Raw genomic sequence first — 21728 nt, forward strand, 5'->3', positions numbered from 1 at the left:
TCAACATGAAATAATCAAACTTTTTATACCACTGCTTAGGCGACTATTTTAGGCTATATAATGACCTCATTAACCTAGAAACATTGTTCTCTGCCCCTTTAATTTTGTATCTCTTTGGTTACTTCATGTAGATCTGCTCTTCCAATTCCCCATGCGGGAATGCAGTTTTCATGTCCATTTGTTCCAGCTCGAGATAGTATTGGACAATCAGTGCTAACATAAATCTGATAGACACTTGCTTTACAACCGACGCGATTATCTCTATGAAGTCGATCTCTTCTCTTTGAGCATAACCTTTCGCTAGCCTTGCTTTGTATCTATCCTGTTTTCTTTTGAATAACCACTTGTATCTGATCGCTTTTCGGCCCCCTGGAAGCTCCACCAGCTCCCATGTGTTGTCCTTGTACAAAGAGTCCATCTCATTGTCCTTTGCCGCCTTTCACTTTTCTACATCAGGCTCATCAAGAGCCTCCTGAATAGTAGACAGGTCCCCCTCATATGTAATGAGGGCATATGAGATATTAGAGTCATCCCTATATCTTGCCAGTAACATGCAATCTTGCGGCGGATTTCTTCTCACAGGTGGCTGCTCCACCTATTCTGATACCTCTGTCTGTGCATCTGTCTCAGCCTGAGTAACATCTGTGTCAACCCGAACATCTACAATCAACTTTTTCGGTTCTTCCTACTTATTCTCATGGAAGAAGGACCCTTTGTTGAATTTGATGTCATGGATAATGATGATCTTCCGTGTGACCCGGTCATACAGACTGTAGCCTTTCACACCACCACTATAACCAACAAATATGCATATTTTGGCTCTTTGGTCTAGCTTATCTCTCTCAACTGACGATGTATGAGAGTAAGCCTCACATCCAAATATACGCAATAAGTAGTCTACTTTCTGACTACTCCATACTTCCTCCAGAATTTTACATTCAATCATCATAGAAGGGGACTGATTCACCAAATAGCAAGTCATGTTAATGGCATCAGTTCATAGGTCCTTGCTCAACCCAGCATTATTGATCATGCATCGGTCCCTCTCCATGAGAGTCCGATTCATCCACTCAGCCACACCGTTTTGCTCGGGCGTGTGGCACATTGTGTTGTGCCTTATGATCCCTTCATCCTTAAAATATCGATTAAATTATCAAGAAGTAAATTCTCCACTGTTATCTGTCCTTAATACTTTTACCTTTCTCCCTGATTTCTTTTCCATAATCACTTTCCATTGTTTGAAATTGGTGAAAACATCAGATTTATTTTTTATAAAATAAACCCATACTTTCCTTGAGTAGTCGTCGATGAATGTGACAAACCATGATGACCATCTAGTGGAACCACGGGCGACAACCCCCATATATCAGAATGCACATAATCAATCACATCCTTACATACATGTTTTCCAGATTTAAAAGATAACCTAGATTATTTACCATATATATAATGCTCGAATACAATTAAATCAAAACTTTTAAAATTTAAAATTAAACAACGATCAGAAAGTACTTTCATACCCAGCTCGCTCATATGACCCAGATGTGCAGAGACATGGAATTTAATACAACCGTTGCAACTTCACCTATTGAAATGCTCCTGATCAACCTACCGTGCCTCTGTGCTCTCATAATCATGAGTACCCCTTTTGAAACTTTAATGACACCATTAAAATCAGTGAACTTGCACCCTATTGCTTCGAGTGCACCGAGAGAAATCAGACTCTTCTTTATATCAGGAACGTGTCTAAACTCAGTCAAGATATGTTCTGTCCCATCAAGCATCTTAATACGTACTGTAACAATAGCCACAACATTACAGGTATTATCATTGCTCATAAACACCTGTCCACCATCGCACTCCTTGTAACTGGTGAACCAACTTCGATGAGGAGTCATGTGATATGAAGCCCTTGTATCAAGGATCCACTTGTCTCTACGATTATCGTACAAGTGTCTGATCATAGACACTGACAACACATCACCTCCGCTTATCTCTTTATCATATGTGGCAGTGCTGGCCTCCCTGGAAGAAGCCTTTGAGTTTTTTTCTTCGCTTTACGATTTGTACAACCTTTCTTCATGTACCCAACTATCCCACAGTTCCAACAATTTAACTTGCCCTTGCTCTTACCCTTGGATTTGGATATTGACTAAGAAGATTATGTATCTCGCTCAGTATTCCTGCCACTAGTAAGCAGCGCATCAGTAGAGGCCCCTATGATACCGTTTTTCTTTCTCATGGCCTTTCCCGGAAGGGCTGAGATAACAGTGTCCACACTCAGGGACAAATCACTGGAGCACAAAGAATCCCTGAAAGACTCGTATGATGCCAGTAAGGAATTCAACAAAATACATGCATGATCTTCATCTTTGACTACTTCTTTCATGTCTAGGAACTTGCAAATCAACTTGTTAAAATTACTGATGTAAGCCGCCACATCTCCACCATATGCCATCTTGAAGTTGAACAACTGCAACTTTAAGTGTAGGCTATTTTTCAGGGACCGTTTTGCATAAACGTCCTTTAATTTTGCCCAAAACTCCACTGCTTTTTTCTCCCTCATGATGTTGCAGAGAACCTCATCCATTAGACATAATCAGATTGAAGATTTAGTGTTCTTATCTAGAATTCTCTATTCATCATAATCCATAGACGTACATCACTCCTTAAGAGCCTCATCTAGCCCTTGCTAAGTTAATAGATTAATCATCTTAATATTCCATAACTCAAAGTTATTTTTGTCTGAGTACTTCTCAATGTCATACTTCGAATTTCTAGCCATTAATACTTTTCCTTACAGATTCCAGTATGTGCCCCAACAATTGCTCTGATACCACTTCATAGGGGACCGCGGAAGCATACAGAGTACAATGAATAGGAGTAATCCAATCGCACCAAGCAAACACAAAGATAACACAGCGATTTAACATGAAAAAACCCTTTCGGGAAAAAACTACAGCACAAAGCAACGGATATCACTATGAAAGCAGAAATTACAAAGAGAAAGAGCTTACCCGATTCGAACAACCTCGAATTTCACCCTTGTTATACCCTTTGAAACCCTTGGACGATTTGGAAACCCTATTAGTAACTCCCAATCCCACTTACACCCATATTTATAAGTCAAGAAGGAATCCTAAGCAAAATCATAAACAAATCCCGCAAAATCGCAACTCTGCGTAAAATTATGCGAAAACTATTGATGGCATCAAACTGTCTTCGATGTCATCGAAACTAATCATTTGATGGCATTAAAGCCACATTGATGTCATCGAAATAACACCTTTACTGTGTAGAGACAACACATGATTTTTTCAGAAATCCTCAATTGCATCGAGATATGTTCGATGGCATCAAACTGATCTTCGATGTCATCGAACACTCATCGATAGCATCAAGAAAGTGCCCAGTTAGTCCAACGACCAACAAGAGAAAAATGAAAATTCTCAATGGGATCAAGCACTGTTCAATGCCATCGAACAATCTGTCAATGGCATCGATAAGCCTTGTATTTGACTTGATTTAAGATATCAAATACAACAGGGCCTTCTTTATTTCTTTGTTTGCTTTTCTTTTTTTTACACACACTCACATCCATTCGAACCCTTGATCTCAACGTTGAAACTCACCATGGATGGATAGAGCACCAAAATGAGCTATTTAGTATTCTATGGTGGGGATGGCTTCCACACCAAAATGAGATGTTTAGTATTTGATGATTGGAACCATTGATATGACGAGCTTGAGTGTGGATGGCCAGTGCCCTAAAACGATCTCTAGAATCTTTAGAATGAATGACAAAACATTCCGCGTTTTGTTGGTCAGATGTGAACCATTTGTATATTTTCTTTCTTAATTGCCCACTACCTATTTATGACATAGAAATTTTATGCCGGAAATTCTTCATGCACAGGACATTCATAGTGGGGGCCATGACATCAAGGTTTGGATCATTGAACTAGAGTCTCTAATGCAAGGGTTGGTGATCACATATCTTCCACTATCTGCTAATTGGCGGGCAGGAATCTTAACATGCATTTTGAAATGGACTTTTTACTATTTGAAAATGCTTGCTAGCTTCCTGCCAATCGTCTTTAGATGATGGGGGATGTGCACACCAAATTCTCAATGCCCACCATGCTACCCTCTCTCTCTCTCTAGCTCTCACCCAGTTGGAAAATATTCTAAGTTATTTATTTATTTTTGTAGGTTTATAAACTTTCGATTGGAGCCATGGGGGAGATGTCATGGCCATCTGATAAACTCATAATTCAAGTGCCTGATGATTCCACAAACCCAGAAATCGGGGTGATACTTCCAAACCAATTAACCAGGAAAAAAAAAACCTCAATTTAAAGCCCGGACTGGACGCCCACTGTTGGCTGTGTGGTCCAAACTGGTCTGACCTGCAGCCAACTGAGTCACCTGGGTCATGTTAACTTAAAGAGACTTGCTCTAGTGCTCCTAGTTGCATTGGGACACAGTCCCATCCAATATTGAACTAGCCTGCTCATTAGCTCCAGAGCACATTTCATGGAATGAAGCCTTTTTTTGTTTGAAGGGGAGTGTTGGAAACGTCAAACCCAAACAAACGTTTAGACTACCCTGTCATCTAGACCCTTGAAATAATTCCTGAAATCTGGACAGTTGATACGTTTCTAGAAGAATCCTCCAACCTCCACCGTTTCAAGCTTTTAGTATTACCAGGTTCTATTACATGCACCTAATGAAGGTTAGATGCATTTAGATTGGATGATTTTATAATTTCACAATGACTCCAAATGCCTATAAATTGGCTTCGCTGTATTGGGTTATACGAATGAAAAATAACAAATCAATTCCAGCAGCTTTTATCTCTATGTGACTCGTTGAAGCGAGCGTCTCTCTCTATGTGACTGACTGAAGCCAGCAAAGTCCTTCCTGTTGTGCATAGTACTATCTTCCGGTCTAAGCAAGCCAATAACAGTCCCTACAAATTGGTACGAGAGCTTTTTGATCTTTGGGCCTCATCAGCAAGAAGCAGGTGCCCCGCACCAGCAATTTCTACCCTTATTATTATTATTATTATTATTATTATTTTCGCAATGTCACCCCTTTTTCCATTCAATATTAAACAGGATTTACAGTTTTTCCGGTAGGTCAGACAAAATTATGATGTTGATCAGCCTTGAGAATCCATATTCATCACCATCATCAAACTGTCCAGATTTTTAGATTTCTAAAATCTATCAGTTTTTCTTTTTTTTCATCATCTCAAGTGGTGGACGTTCTTTGAACTCTTGCAAGTTCTAGCAGCATATATCATTTCAATATTTATATTGAAATATTTTCAAATGACAAGTACAATACAGCCCTAAATACCTAAGTTGTCTAAGGACAACTATGAAAATTGGTGCATCCAAATGAAAGCATTGTTCGGATCTCAAGATCTATGGGAAATCAGCACTAATGGGTATGCAGAACCTACGATGGACCAAGAAGCGGCCTATACCAACGAGCAAAAGGCCACCATCAAAGATCAAAGAAGAAAAACAAGAAAGCCATGTTCCTTATCTATTAAGGGTTGGATGATTCAACCTTTGAAAAGATCGCTGAAGCAACATCAAGCAAGTAAGCTTGGGATTCTCTTAGCACCATCTTCAAAGGTGTTGATCAAGTAAAGCGCGTTTCAAAGACTAAGAGCCGAGTTTGAGGCGGCACATATGAAAGAAGGTGAAAGTATTTCTGCCTTGTATATCCTTCGATTTTGATATAAGGCTCTAAAATCATCTTGTAAAATGGATGGATGTAACACCCCGACTTTTCAGGACTCGAGTATATGACCCGTGTCCCAAAAACCCGAGTGTTAGCTTTAAAGGATGGTCAAATTCGAGTGTACATTTTTTTCCCTTCATCAGAGTAAGCAAATGAGCGTAGTGTGGACAAATCGACATAAAGGAAAATTTCATTGTCATTCAAATTTACAAGAAGTTACCCATAATGACTTATACAAACCAATGTCTCCAAAATTAACAAATACAAGAATTACATGATATAATACATGAAAAATAATAGAAAGCATATAAATATAAGCCGCAAGATCGCACAACTCCTCTAAGCATACAGTCAAGCATTCCTGGTGATCGTACCCTGCTTCTTATCAAGTCTGAACATGCATATCACTTAAGCCACCTGTACTACCTGTACGGTTTTATATTTGATGGATGAGTGGCCAACTCAGTGTGAATTTCCCTCAAGATTACACACCGCCGCATTAGGTAAGAAATAGTATAAAACATCCAGACAACCAAAACAGAGTAAATGCAGTCTTATTAGGTGCATGGATGCATGAATGCAATCATCGACCCGGGTAAATCATCCGGACGGTCGGTGCCCCAGGAAAAATATCCAGACAGGCAATGGGGTCGTCACCCAAAGATGTGAGTGGTCATCAGCGCAACACGCAGCGTAATCGTATGGGCATGAGTGATCCAAGTCATCATCATAAATCGATCGGCTGGTCATTAGCGCAACTCGCAGCGTAATCGCATGGGCATAATGATCCAAGCCGTCGTAGTATGCTATGCGTGCATGATTTGCCAGCCCATTATTAGTCCAATTGCAATCAGCCATTTTAGAATAAGCTCACGGTCACTACGGGGAGCGCAGGGCCCAGCGTAGGCCGACAGCTCGGGCATAGTGTCCCATTACCACCATCCCCGGCTCATGAGGCTACCATCTTAGGATGTTTAATGGAAACCCATCGACTAGTGGCCAATCATATTATAGTATATGGGGCTTACCATCGCGTGGTTGCACGGTATAAAACATCAAACCCATATAGGAAAAATACCAAAACAAAGCCACATAGGGCGATATCAAACAAGCCACATAGGGCAATTATCAAAATAGGCCTCATAGGGCGAGTATCAAAACCATGCGATAAAAGACCATCCTTGAAAACTATTGGACACAACAACCCTGGATGGTAGGCCCACATTAATGATCCATTTAGACCACCACTCAATAACCACTAAGTCGAAGGTCCATTTTAATCACAACCAGTCGGGTTACATCCTAAGTATGGGTGTACATTTATAGGTGGGGGTTTCCCACTAATGTACCAGTTTAAAGTCCATAAGCAATACACAAATAATCCACAAGCATGAACAAATATACAGGATGAACATTAAGCAGGTAATATAGCAATTCAATTTCCACCAGCTAACACATGTGATTATAAGAGAGAGATATCAATTATAATTTTTAATAAAAACTATAACTTAAGCTAATGAGAAGATGGAAAGCTCAAGGGGAAGAATCATCACCTTATACTTGAATCGTTAACTGACGTTGCTAGGAAGCACGTGCACCCTCAGAGTTGAGTCCTACCATAGATTGTGAAGTTGTATGGTTAAATCAAGGTTCTATAAAACTATCTATGGTCTGGATTATAACCTAGGGTTTAGGTTACTTAGAGCTTAGTTGTAGCCTTAACTCTAGGGTTCAAATTGTAGTTGATAGTTTACAGATGTTAATTTAATAGTTATAAAATATTTACTAACGTTAGTATTATAATTGATATTAGTTAATAATCAATATGATGATAATTAATATTATGATATACTATTTATGATTATGATTAGACAATGCATTAGCATCTCATAATGATATCATTGTAATTTATTTTATATAATAACTATTACTAGAATAGATAATTTACTAATGGTCATGCATCCTAATATTTAACAATCCTATTAACAATGGAAATGGTAATAATGTTAATCTAATAATTAGAGAGTAGTTATTAATATTAGCGTTACAATTAACATTAGTTAATGTAGCAAGGTAGTCATTATGGTGACACCAATGACCAACCAAAAATGAATATTTAAGAATAATAAACAGGATACTACTATTTAAAAATTGTAATCTATTTATAATAACTAGTTTAGCACAACGATCCACTAATGGCTAATCTTTGGTAACAAATAATAATGGTGGTAACAACGCTAACAGTACATCAAAACAAGATTAGAAAAGGGGGAGGAAATTGACTCACCTTGTTGACTCGGTTTGAAACCGAGTTAACCCGGTTCTCTCTTTCTCTTTCCAGTTTCACCTCTATTCTTTCTTCTCCTTTCTTTCTCTCATTCCCTTCCACCATTTCTTTCCTTCCTCTCCACTCAACACCATGCACCAGCAGGTCCCTTTGGACCAAACCCATGCCCAACTCGGTCCAGCGAGTTGGACTCGCCAATGAGGCCGGGCCGGCCTGATTTGAGTTGGTGCAGCCATACACCTCCCCTGTCTCTCCATTCTTCCTCTGTTGGAGATTCAGCAGCAGTGGCTGGATGCCCAGCTTGGCTTGATCCAGACTCTACTCGGTTTGAGTCAGCAAGGAGGCAGCCGCATGCTCCATCTTCCTACTCTTTCTCCCTAACTCTCTCCCTCTCTTATCTTCTCTTCTTCTTCCTTTCTTCTGCTATTACGGGAACTGCAGCAAGGTTTGGAGCAAACCCGACTCGAATCATGACTCGATCGAGTCAAACTGCTGCACACACAAGGCGACAGCAAACACTCTCACTCTCATCTCTATTTCTTTCTCTTCTCTATTCTTTCTATTTTCAATCTCTCTTTCTCTTTTCTCCCTGATCCTCTCTTCTTCTACTTCTTGCTGGAACATCCAGCAATGGACGTTCGGCCTGGGCTTGATCTGGCAACGGGTCGGGTCCTCATGGCGTGGTGCAGCAACCGCACCATTCCATCTTCTTCTTTCTCCTTTCTTTCATTTTCTTTACTCCTTCTCCTTCTTTCTTTCTTCACTCTCTCCCTTTGGCTAGAAACAGCAGGTCCGGACTCAAGCCCAAACCTGACTGAACTCATCTCGAACTCCGACTGAGTTCGGGTGTGGTGCAATGGCAGCGGGCAGCAGCTGCACCGCTCCATTTCTTTCTTTTTCCTTTCTACTCTCTCACTTTCCTATCCTTTTTCCTCCTCCAGGGACCTCCAGTCGTGAATCCGAACATAATTGGAGTCGGAACGGACTCAAACTAAGATGGTTGGTGCCGTGGAATGGCGGGGAAGAAGATGTAGCGTTAATGGCAGATTGCAAATGGGGGTTTATTTCTTTGAACTAATTGTTGTAGGTGGTGTGTATGAGCTCAGAGGAGCTTAGAGACATGGATTTCTGAAGCTTCAGGGAGGTTTGGTGAGTGGTTTTGAAGGAAGAAGAAAATGGTCAGTTTTTTGTTGTGGCTGTGAAAATGGAGGGTAAATTACTATTCCTCGATCCACACACCTTATATGCTTGCCCTGATCCCTCCTAAACCGTCGAATCAATAGCAAGTGGCCAGGATCTTCTCTGGCTGAAACTGCCTCCAAAATCCCACCAAAATAATCCCTGGTTTTGCAAGGAATGCCCTAAGCAAATGGATGGCTGAGATTTTCTCTCAGACAAACGATCGGGATACGCTGAATTAAAGGGCTGGGATTGGAGAGGGGAGAGAGCACACGGATTGCTCTCGTGGCAAGGAGGACAGTTGCCATTTTTGGAAATATGGTTTTGTAGGGCCATTTACAGCGAGGTTTGTGTGTCTATACATGCATGAAAGTCTGAAGTGAAACTTGGCTTTTGGTCTCACACGCGTCCTCTGTCAGATGGACGGTTCGGATCATGAAGATGGGCCTGGGTTTGTGGGCCACAAACAAAATCACGGACGACATCCGTTTGCTGGCCGAAAACGAGAAAGGAGGGAGATTCCTTCCCATTTGTGGGAAAACTCGGTCAAAGGAGCTTTGAATACTCCTGCTAGTACGGTGCACAGTGAGTGCATCCCCTGTGGTGCACATGCGATGCAGGTGTGGGGTCCACCGTAATGTTTGTGAGAAATCCACACCGTCTAAATGATTCTACAGGTCATATTAGGTCACCTGGCTAAAGATGAGGTGGATCCAAAGCCTAGGTGGGGCCCACAACTCGATTTGGGTCGTATTGGTGGATTCCTGCCAATCCAACGGTTGGATCATATCGAATTTGAACGACAACGGTTAAAAGGGTCTAAGAGACTTATTTAGGCAACCGGGACCACCTACACTATGGATTTAGAATATTAAATGCTATTACTAGAATAAGTTTTAATGTTTACTATTATTATTATTATTATTATTATTATTATTATTATTATTTTCCTTTATATATTTTATCATATATAATTTATATTATCACAAATTGTTAATATATAAATTATATGAATATCAGTAAGCAGAGATTAATAAATATATATTATTATTTGTATGGTCAGATATATGTTAGGTTTTTACACTTTATACAAGTCATTAAATTGTTTGAAATATGATATTCATTATAAATTTTTCTAGTATATTTTATGTATTACAATTTCTATAGTTTGTAATTTACATTAATGATGTTGTAAGTATATGCATATAATATAGGTTATAGTTACATATTATTTTAATTTGAAACTTTAAATATTTATAAAATATATAAATAACATTTCATAGTATATATATTTAGGTTGTATTATTTTTTGTGTGTTTATATTAAATTACATTAAATGGTAACACCCGAGTACTGGAAAGTATGGGGTGTTACAGCTTGATCATGGAAAAGGCACTGCGATCTCTCAGAACCAAGTTTGAAAACGTGGTTGTGGCAATCAAAGAATCAAAGGACTTGAAAAACCTGTCCATCGAAGAGTTGATGGGATCGTTGCAAGTGCATGACCAACGGACGCAGAAAAATAACGCATCGACGTTGGAACATGCCCTAGAGTCTAAGCTAACTCTAAATGACTAAAATAGTGGTCATACAAATCATGGATGTCGTGGCACAAGCACTAATGCAAGAGGAAGAGCACGTGGATATCATCTGAACCATCCACAAAATCAACAGAAATTTACCAATTTCCATGGAAGAGGGAATGGTAGAGGCCGATCCATACGCGGTCGCAGAAATATGAGAAATATTCAATGCCGGAATTGCAACAAATTCGGCCATTATACCTCGGATTTTTGGAGCAAACCAGTGGATCACGATGAATGATCCAATTATACTGAAGCATCGAGTCATGACCAGGAAGACTCCACAGTACTCGTTGCACAAGAGAAAGGTTGTGATCGACCAAATGTGTGGTATCTCAACACAGGTGCAAGTAATCCATGTGCGGGAACAAAAGCCTATTTGAAGAACTCACAGAAGGAGTTCATGGTGATGCGACTTGTCAAAGACACCGGTGAAAGGTAAAGGCAAAATCAAAATCTTTCAGAAGAATAGTGTTCCAAACTACATCTCCAATGTGTGCTATGTGCTCAACATGAAAAGTAATATACTGAGTCTCGGACAACTTAAAAAAGGATATGTTATACACATGGAGAATTCTTCTATTTCTATAAGAGATATGCATAGACATTTGATTACGAAAGTCCAGATGGTGAAGAATCGTATGTTTCGGCTCCATATAAACACAATGCTCGAAAAGTGTTTTTATGGAAAAACAAAGAATGATTCTTGGACATGGCATCTTCGCTTTGACCATCTAAATTTCAGTGGCCTGAAACTTCTGTCGTCATCAAGCATGGTGCATGGCTTGCCTACCATTAAAACTTCAGAACAAGTGTGTGAGATGTGCACACTTGGGAAACAGCAGAGGAACTTCTTTCCAAGTGGAGTATCCCGAAGAGTAACAGAACCGTTGCACTTGGTTCACACTAACATCTGTGGACCATTGGAGTCAATCTCTGTTGGAGGTAATAAATACTTTATTATCTTCATTGACGATTTCAGTAGAAAATTGTGGGTCTATATAATTAAAGAGAAGTTTGTTGCTTTTACTATTTTTAAAATTTTTAAGGCCCTTACTGAAAAAGAAAGCGGTCTTAAAATCAAAACCCTTAGATCTGACAGAGGTGGAGAGTACACCTCAAATGCCTTTCGAGAGTATTGCAGGGATCAAGGAATCAAGCAACAGCACACTGCAGCGTATATGCCACAGCAGAATGGAATTGCGGAACTAAAAAACCGTACCATTCTCGACATGACAAGGACCATGCCGAAGGAGAAAAGTCTACCGAAGAACTTATGGGCAGAGGCAATTGCATGTACTGCCTATCTGCTTAATATGTGTCTGACCAAGAGTGTTAGATTTAAGACACCGCAGGAAGCATGGAGTGGATACAAGCTGAGCGTGGCGTACCTTAAAATCTTTGGGGGTGTCACATACGCTCAAGTTCCAAAAGCGAGAAGAAAAAAATGATGATCGTGGCGAGAAGTGCATCTTCATCAGCTACAGTGAAAAATCGAAAGCGTATAAGCTCTATAACCTACTAACTAATAAGGTGGTGGTAAGTAGAGATGTGGTGTTCTGCGAGGAAGAAGCTTGGAAGTGTAACTCGGAAGATTTTGCCTACGAAAATTAGGTCGAGGTCGAAGAATATGAAGAAGAGAGACATGTAAATTAGGAGTAAACACCCACATCACCCCCTTCAGATCGCAACAGTTCAGGAGTACGTTCCATCTCCCCTGGAAGTACTTCATTAAATCAAAATTCAGCCAGCACATCTTCGTCCAATTCTCCTTTACCCTTGGCTCCTATCAAAATGAGAAGCCTCAACGAGATGTACGCAGAAACTGAGGAAGTGAATTTGCTTTGCCTATATGTAGACCATGAGTCTCTCACATTCGGGGGGGCTATGAATGAAGAATGTTGGACAAATGCAATGGAAGAAGAGATCCATGCTATCGAGAAGAATCACACATGGGAGCTAATCTCACTCCCTAAAGGTCAGAGGACCATTGGTCTCAAATGGGTGTATAAAATCAAGCGAAATGCCGATGGTAAGATCGAACGATATAAGGCAAGGCTCGTAGCAAAGGGCTGCAAACAAAAATATGAGATAGACTATGAAGAAGTTTTTGTCCCAGTTGCTCGCCTTAACACTATGAGGATGATTATCTCCCTTGCAGCTCATCACAGTTGGATGATCTACCAACTGAATGTGAAATCCACATTCTTAAATAGAGTACTTGAAGAAGAAGTCTACATTAACTATCTTGAAAGCTTTGTCATGCAATGGGAGGAGCACAAAGTATATTGGCTAAAGAAAGCCCTGTATGGGTTGAAGCAAGCTCCCCGTGCTTGGAATGCACGAATCGACAACTATCTTTAAAAGAATGGTTTCATCAAATGTTTGTATGAGCATGTCGTCTACATAAAGAAGAATGCTCATGGCAACATCCTCATAGCATGCCTATATGTTGATGAAATGCTGTTCATAAGAAAGAACCAGGTGATATTTGAAGAATTTAGGCAGGCTATGTTCAATGAGTTTGGGATAACTGACGGTGGATTGATGTCTTTCTTCTTGGGCATCGAAGTGAAACAACAACTCGGCGGCATCTATATATCACAGAAGTACACAAAAGAACTTCTTGAGAAGTTTCGGATGACCGAGTACTGTAAAGCTATGAATACATCTGCTGCAATAGGCCTAAAGCTAACAAAAGATGGCGAATGAAGAAGAGTGGACTCGACTCTATTTAAGAGTTTGATTAGAAGTCTCAAATACCTCATAATTACTAGGCCAGATATTGTCCACTGTATTGGACTTCAAAGTAAGTATATGGAAGCACCAAAAGAGTCACATTGGCTTGTTGCAAAAATAATTTCAGGTATGTTAAAGGAACCATGGAATTCGGTCTCTTTTATCCATATTATGATAAGGCGATTCTGTATGGATAATCCGATAGTGATTGGGGAGGTGATCAAGATGAAAGGAAAAGCACAACTGGATATGTATTCTATCTCGGGTCGACCGCCTTCACATGGAACTCAAAGAAGCAAAGTATGGTCGCTTTGTCCACATGTGAAGCAGAGTATGTCGCGGCATCGTCCACAGTTTATGAAGCAATATGGTTGAAGAACATGCTAAAGGAGCTGAAACATCCATAGGAGGAATCCATCATTATATACGTGGACAATAAGTCGGCAATCGAACTTGCCAAAAATCCGGTACAGCACAGAAGGAGCAAGCACATTGATACTAGGTATCACTTCTTAAGAGATCAAGTAAAGCAGAAAACGATGAAATTGGAGTATTGTCATACTACTGAACAGGTGGCAGATATTTTCACTAAGGCACTATAGACAAATGCATTCACAGATCGATGCTTGGAATGAAGCCTGTTTTGGTTTGAATGAGAGAATTGTTGAAAACGTCAAACCCAAATAGACGTTACCTTGTCATCTAGACCCTTCAACGAAACCCTGAAATCTGGACCGTTGATACATTTCCAGAATTATCTTCCAGCTCCACCATTTCAAGCTTTTAGTATTACCAGGTTCTATTACATGCACCTAATGAAGGTTAGATGCATTTAGATTGGATGATTTTATAATTTCACAATGACTCCAAATGCCTATAAATTGGCTTCGCTGTATTGGGTTATACGAATGAAAAATAACAAATCAATTCCAGCAGCTTTTATCTCTATGTGACTCGTTGAAGCGAGCGACGTCCTTCCTGTTGTGCATAGTACTGCAGCAGCAATTGAATAGTCCTGTCTTCCGGTCTAAGCAAGCCAATAACAGTCCCTCCTGCATCTATTAAATTTCTAGAAAACATTTTCCAGTGTACTGTAAAGCCTCTTCTTATTTATGTATGCATGCGCAAAGCCAACCCCAGGCCTGGCCAGTTGATAGCCCTACATGCAAATATCATGCTGTTCCGACGAATATTAACCATTTGATCAATGGCCTTCAGTATGAGTGGTGAAGACCATTTACATAAAATACGTCCAATCAACAATTTAATCCATCTCTTTGGTAGGGCCCATCAAGAATCATGATTGGTTAGGCAATTGTAACCATCCCACCCATGTATTAGAAAAAGGATGGCTATCGAAAAAAGAGCCAAATCAAGTATGGATTGGATCGTAAATGCAGTTTTTGCATGAAAGCCTATATAATGTGTTTTGGACTCAATGGACAGTTCAGATTGATTGATTGGACTGTCCAAGAAAGCCGACACAACTAGGAGCACTATTATGTATTGGGCTTTCAGAGCACTGGAGCATTTCTCTTGAAAATCAGAAATAATATGAAGGCTGTCTAACTCAAATAGTTGGACGTTTGGATTGGAAAGCCCATGTGTGACCCGGCGGTCCAACTCTAAAAAACCGGTCGAACCGATTGGTGTGGTCTGGGTTTGAAAAGATTGATTTTACTACAAGGAATCATATGATATCTGTGACCCGCATCATTGCGAGTTCCAGCTTTTCACTTCCAACTAATGGGGTAGATCTGTGCATCCCTTTGCAAATGGACAATGCCTAAAGATCCCTGAGAACAATCATGGAACCTTTCTCAGCTGAATATGGCCTCTTGTTGTATTTCTCTTCTCAATGATCTTATCTGAAGGCCACAAATCAAATGGTAAGGATGTCCTGTCCAGGAGATTTTTGGGCTATATAGTCCATCCATGGTGGGATCAACAGACCAATGGTCAAGACTACTGATCATGGCCCCATTCACCATAATTTAAACCCTCAATAATGTGAAAAGATGCAGCCCACTTAAATAAAATTATGATGATGGTGATGGTGTAGGACATGGTGGAATTTGAGTGTGAAAAATGGTTGGAGAAGGGTGTAAATATCAAGTATGAGAGAAGGGAAAATAGGAATGGGTACAAGGCCGGAGCACTCTGTGAAGGTCTTGAGAAACAGTATGTTAAAGATTGTGAATTCGTCGCCATTTTCGACGCTGACTTCCAGCCTGAACCAGACTACTTATGGAGGACCATCCCCTTCCTTCTCCACAATCCAGACCTTGCCTTGGTCCAAGCTCGATGGAAATTTGGTAAGAGCAATGAGGCCACTCTATAATACTTGTGTGTTTGTACTGTCTTCATTTTCTACAAGTGGGTCCCACAGTTCAGGGAACCAAATTAATGATAATTGATCAGCCTAGCCATGGTTGGGTCATGCACCAAAAATAACCCAAGTTTGAGAATTGCAGACATTGACTCAGATTGGTTGAATGTGGTCTGTTGCTGTATTTCTTTTTTGTTTGTGGGCCATCCGTGCAGGGGCTGCACTTTCAATGGCTTTGATCAGCGACGACCATGGGCTCAACACAATTTTATACACCTTAAGTGTAACATGCATGAATGAATTTATATTTCTCTTGCTTGCTCCTAACTACGAAAATGTGTCTAGAAGCATACATTCATGTTGGATCAATGGCAATGAGGCTCTCTTGATCATGACCATGCCTGGTGAAGACCCAGGTAATCCCCACAATGGTCTGGTAATCCAGATCCTTGTAGTATTATAAATGGTATTTATTTTGAAAAATCCATTTTCGATAGTTCAAATCAAGGGTTACTTTGGATTAGCATTTCCGAACCATGCTGGGGACATTTCTCTTTGGGGTATTGAAGATCCGACCATTAGAAATTTGGACAGATCAGAGTCTATAAAAGGGGATTAGCAACCCCATTGCAAAATACTGGAGAAAATACAAGAAAACTTCAAGAGAATATGGTCAGGAAGAGCTTACCACCAACCCAATTCCCATTCTCATGTCACTTCTCTCCTCATGGTTTAAACGCCGATCGACGTCCCATCCTGATCTGATTTTTTATTGTCAATCCATATAAAAATCACTTTGCCCGATTTCTTAGACCATCCCTTTTACATCCATATTCATGTGCCCATATGATGTTAGTTCTAAATCATTTGATTATTTTTTTTTTTTCTCTTTCTGGTGTAGTAAATGCAAATGAATGTCTGATGACACGCCTCCAAGAAATGTCACTGGACTATCATTTCAGTGTGGAGCAAGAAGTGGGCTCTTTCACCTATTCGTTCTTTGGATTCAATGGTAATGTTTGCAATACAAATATTCATATTATATTCTTCTTAGTCTCTATGACATGCATGGACATGAACAAGTTGCATTTATAGGGACTGCTGGAGTATGGAGAATCCAAGCACTCATGGATGCTGGAGGATGGAAAGACAGGACTACAGTAGAAGACATGGATCTTGCTGTTAGGGCCAGCCTTAAGGGTTGGAAGTTTGTCTTTGTCGGAGATTTGTCGGTGTGTTTTTCCTTCAAATTGTTTCTATCTTTTCCTCTTATTTCTTTCTATCCATTTGATGGAAAATACTATGTAGGTGAAAAACGAACTGCCGAGCACTTACAAAGCCTATCGATATCAACAGCATCGCTGGTCATGTGGCCCGGCTAACTTGTTTCGGAAAATGTCCAAGGAAATTCTATGTTGTGAGGTACGTAAGCTTTGGAATTGTTCTAAAGAATGGCCTAGTCCAATAGCATCTACTACAAAACTGCTAAAGCTGTGTTTGGAAGTCCCAACTTTTCTCAGCCAGTAGGATTCTTTTTTGTTCTTATTGAGACTGGGAACATCTCGGGCCAATATCATATAGTGGGAAGACGGAAGCCTGGCTGTGGTTCTTGATTTTGGCACCCCAAATGCACAACAGAGTAGATGGTAGTCTGTTCCAGGAGAACTCCTGTTTGGATGTTGATTTCGGGTACATCCAAACACACAACATCACATTTGGTGCAACATTAGATCCTTCATCACTAGAAATGGTACTCCATGCTTTATTCATCATGTCTCTATTCATGGAACAATCATGCAATGGTAGGTCGAATATGGAAACGCAAGTGAATTGAAACCCAAACAGAAGGTTCGAAGAAAAGGAAAGGAAAAGGAAACAAACAGATTGTGATTCCTTTCGCTTCATTTCTTCTTTGTTCAATTCCAATTCGATCTGAATTGCATCCAAACATGGCCTGAAAATGAGAAAAATTTTGTAGCTATTTCCCCGTAAGACATTTCCCCTGCATTAGAGAAAGTGAACCCTGTAGGTACCTATGCAAGGTATGCAAGATTTTTCCTTTTTTAAATGGTTTATATTCCCAATCACTCTAATTTTTCCGTAGATTATGCATTCATGGTTGTTCCCAATGTATGAAGGGTCTGAATCGTCATACACATTTGCCACATTTGAATTTTTATTAATTTCAAACAGGTACTGCTATGATTCCCAACCTGAAATTTTCATTGTGGGTTATGCAGAAAGTATCCTTCTGGAAGAAGTTCCACGTCTTGTATGCGTTCTTCTTTGTTAGGAAGATAGTCGCGCATTGGGTCACATTCTTCTTCTACTGCATAATTATTCCTGCATGCGTGTTAATTCAAGAAGTCCAGCTTCCAAAATACATTGCAATTTACATTCCGTCCGTGATCACCATCCTCAATTCAATCTGCACTCCAAGGTAAGATTAAGCATGACAGTGTGCTGCTAACAATGCACTAATTTGGACCAATTCACGTTTCTTTCCTGCCAAACATTCAATTGAATTGCTAAAACTCCATCACGGGAGGTGGAGATGGCCTACGTGGGGCTATTTCAAATCTGTTTTGTAATAAGGTGTTAGCCACCAAACAGCAATTCAGTGTTAGAGTTCTATAAGAGGTGTACCATCACCAATCAACACCCACCATTGATCAGATCAATCTGGCCATCAGATCTACATCGTATGCCAGTAACCCCCAACTTTTGTAGTGATCTCAACTTCTCTCTCCTGGTGTCCACCCTGAATACAACCCTCCATGTTTTTTAACTAGCCATTGATCTGTGTGGCCCAAGTGGGAGTATGTTAGAGTTCTATAAGAGGTGGGCCATCACCAATCAACAGCCACCATTGATCAGATTGGTGATGGCTTACCTTTTATAGAACTCTAACATTCAGATAATTGCAAGCCCAATTTGCAGCGCATGGGATTGCGATCAGGGATCAGGTAGTCATTCTGAAGAATGGCCCCACTTGCCTTTCAGTCATTTCCTTGTATTGAATTATTGTATTTTGGTCTAATTTAGCATCCAAACATGCCCTCTTAAAGCATGTACATGAACTGAATCCAACATTATGATTTACTTTTCATTGTAGCTTTCTAGAGAAGTTAATATCGTTACAGTAAGTCATCGCATCCATTTTGAGAAGTAGCACTTGAAACATTCGGACGGTGCACTGTCTTGCTATTTTCAGGTCTATACATTTGCTTGTTTTCTGGATACTCTTCGAGAATGTCATGTCTCTGCATCGAACCAAGGCGGCAATAATTGGGCTCCTGGAAGCGGGCCGTGTAAATGAGTGGGTCGTTACTGAGAAGCTTGGGAACACCTTGAAGAATAGGTCCGGCGTCGCCAGCACCAGCACCAGCACCAGTGACAGCACCAGCACCAATGCCAGAATGAGACCTCAAAGGAGGCCCAGATTAAAATTTATAGAAAGGTATGTTGCACACCCGGAATGGTCGCAATCGATTTGTTTTCATGTCATTGCTTCATTTTTGAATGGGACCTACTTAAATGTGAAAGACATTGGAAAGTGGGGAAACCCTATTTCTGCATTGAGAACAGTGGAGAAAGTCTGTCAAACCAGCTCAAAAAGGAAATTTTGTCATCTTGGCCTGGTCATAGTTTAAAAACATGAAAACTCAACTCGACTCGAAACCCAGTCTAGTTGAGTCGACTTGGAAACTCAGGCGTGTTTCTTGGGAACTCGTACTAGTTTATTCTTTTTCAGTATTATTTAGTATTGAAAAGTACAAATAATATATAAATAATGCAGAGTTGGCTGAGTGGAGTCGGGTTCTATTGAGTTTCATCAAGTTCTTCCAAGTTTTGTTTAGTTGTCCTGAGTTTTTTTTTTTTTTTTTTTTTTTTTAATAAATAATCAAGTCAAGTTTTTCTCGAGTTTTGATCTGGTTGTGAGCTTTGCTCGAGTATCGATGAAATCTGGTTGAGTTGGGTCAACTGGGGCGAGTCAGGTCAAATTTTTATTTTTATTTTTTTTAAATCCAGTTTTTCAAGTATAAGGCCAGTGGCCATTTTTCTCAATTCGAATGCTTGTGGTTGGTTAAAAACAATGAACGCTTGGATCAGTGGCCATTAACTTCCAAATGCCACTTTAGCCATCGGAGTATTAAAATGGAAAAAATACTTGCCTACCTCTGAGTTCACTTACTCTATCTTGGGGAAATTAACTACTTGGTGTGCATGAAATCCACCCTGTCCATCAGGTGCATCATCCCTTGTTTAGCCTTGATATAAAAAATCAGGCTCAGGTGGGCCACCCCATAAACTTATACCTGAAAGCCTCTAAATTCATGTGGTATGGCTCACACTGAGTTTTGGCATGTAAAATTTTGGGTAATTTTTTTTTCATCCTGATGAGGAACATCAGATGAATGAATTGGATGGCATATAAGCACCACGGTGGGCCCTACACAACTAACCGTGGGCTTCCCATCCAACTTTTACCTAGGTGTAGCCTACCCAAGTTATGGATGGTCATGATTTCTCAGTTACAAGTGAACACGACGCAGCATACCTGATGGAGTGGGTGGATTTCATAAATGTTCCACCCAACGAAAGGTCCTAGCACAGCTCTGTTTAAATCAGGATTGCATTGCATTGGTGGTCCCATATAGGCCATTACTGGTCCCTTGATTGCTATTAATTTGTTCAGTTAGGATTGATCCAGCTTACAACTGCCAACTTGGTTAAGTGGTTGTGATGTGTGGCCACCAGCTTTCTTAAGTTGGTAGGCTCCATGACAGAGCAGTTTCATTTCAAGTCATGTTCGTCTGATCAGACCACAGTTCTTAAATGATCTCTTTCATAGAAAATTAGGCGCATCAGATCGAGCATGGGTTGTCCGGGCCAAGCTGCAATTTTCATTTTGATCTTTTTCTCATTCTCACCCTTGAATTTTTTTTTTTTTTTTTGTGTGATTCAAAACTAGGATTCATGTAATGGAGCTGATAATGGGAGTCTTTCTCTTATACTGCGCAATCTATGATGTTTTCTTGGGCCGGGACTACTTCTTCTTCTATCTATTCCTCCAATCAGCGGCCTTTTTCGTCATGGGATTTGGGTACATGGGCACTTTTGCGCCCTCCAATTAGAGGCCACGCCAAGATGGCATAATGCCCCTATAGTAGGAGAATGTCTAAAGTGTGAAGTTAGTATGTTTGGATGTCTGAAGTGTGATTTATACATGCCTATAGTAGTGGGATGTGATCCATGAGAGAGTTGATGTATCTTATGTGGACTACTTAAAATAGCTTATACACATTTGTATATGGCTTATTTGGATGTAGAGAATCCAAAATATGGACATGAAAAACTCCTATGGATGCTTTAGGAAATGGAAAATTATAATTATGTAGTGTGGTTATCAGTGTTCTCTATTTAAAAGGTTAATGACTAAACAACAAGACCTACTTCTATATACCATGAGCAGTTGAAGTGGAAACACTGTTTTGATTCAAATGGTAGTTTGAAGGCACTTTGGAAAGCCCTGTCTCATCTGCTGCATGACAAAACAGGTGCTAAAATGGGACTTTAGTTTTTGCTGAACTGACCAAAAAGCACGCTTAAAACCTCCTTTTTCAGGACCCTCTTTTGAGGAAGTGTGTCCAAGTGGCCCTCTAAAAGTAGTCTTATAATCTGGTTAGGTAACCTTGTTTTCTATTAGGCTGAGTATAGAAGCACTAAAAATAATAGGCTCCCCCTCAACAGCAATATTATTAAGTCGAGACTTAGGACGAAGGTGGGGATGAAGTTCATAATAGAAGTAGTTGGTATGGGCCAGCACCCCAACCGTGAATGAACTGTTACA

General features: G+C 40.1%; 1 protein-coding gene across 1 annotated transcript; it reads left to right on the top strand.

Moving 5' to 3' along the window:
• The first annotated feature begins 3439 nt into the window (after nt 1–3439).
• LOC131236231 (glucomannan 4-beta-mannosyltransferase 1-like) lies at nt 3440–21284 on the top strand. The gene is made up of 9 exons (XM_058233363.1): nt 3440–3511; nt 4213–4311; nt 15608–15860; nt 16776–16886; nt 16970–17106; nt 17183–17296; nt 18115–18314; nt 19089–19334; nt 20850–21284. The coding sequence occupies exons 1-9, from the start codon at nt 3440–3442 to the stop codon at nt 21010–21012; spliced, it is 1395 nt and encodes a 464-aa protein (XP_058089346.1). The 3' UTR covers nt 21013–21284.
• The last annotated feature ends 444 nt before the right edge of the window (nt 21285–21728 follow it).

This window comes from Magnolia sinica, unplaced genomic scaffold, assembly GCF_029962835.1.
Source record: "Magnolia sinica isolate HGM2019 unplaced genomic scaffold, MsV1 ctg33, whole genome shotgun sequence".
NCBI classification, from domain to species: domain Eukaryota; kingdom Viridiplantae; phylum Streptophyta; class Magnoliopsida; order Magnoliales; family Magnoliaceae; genus Magnolia; species Magnolia sinica.

What these genes read in the sequence shown, in the direction of transcription:
- LOC131236231 (XM_058233363.1), top strand. Translation starts at nt 3,440, where the DNA reads ATGAAAATTCTCAATGGGATCAAGCACTGTTCAATGCCATCGAACAAT. An exon ending in CCAAGCTCGATGGAAATTTG is followed by an intron (nt 15,861 to 16,775) that starts GTAAGAGCAATG and finishes TTTCTGGTGTAG; the next exon opens with TAAATGCAAATGAATGTCTG. An exon ending in AGGAAATTCTATGTTGTGAG is followed by an intron (nt 17,297 to 18,114) that starts GTACGTAAGCTT and finishes TGGGTTATGCAG; the next exon opens with AAAGTATCCTTCTGGAAGAA.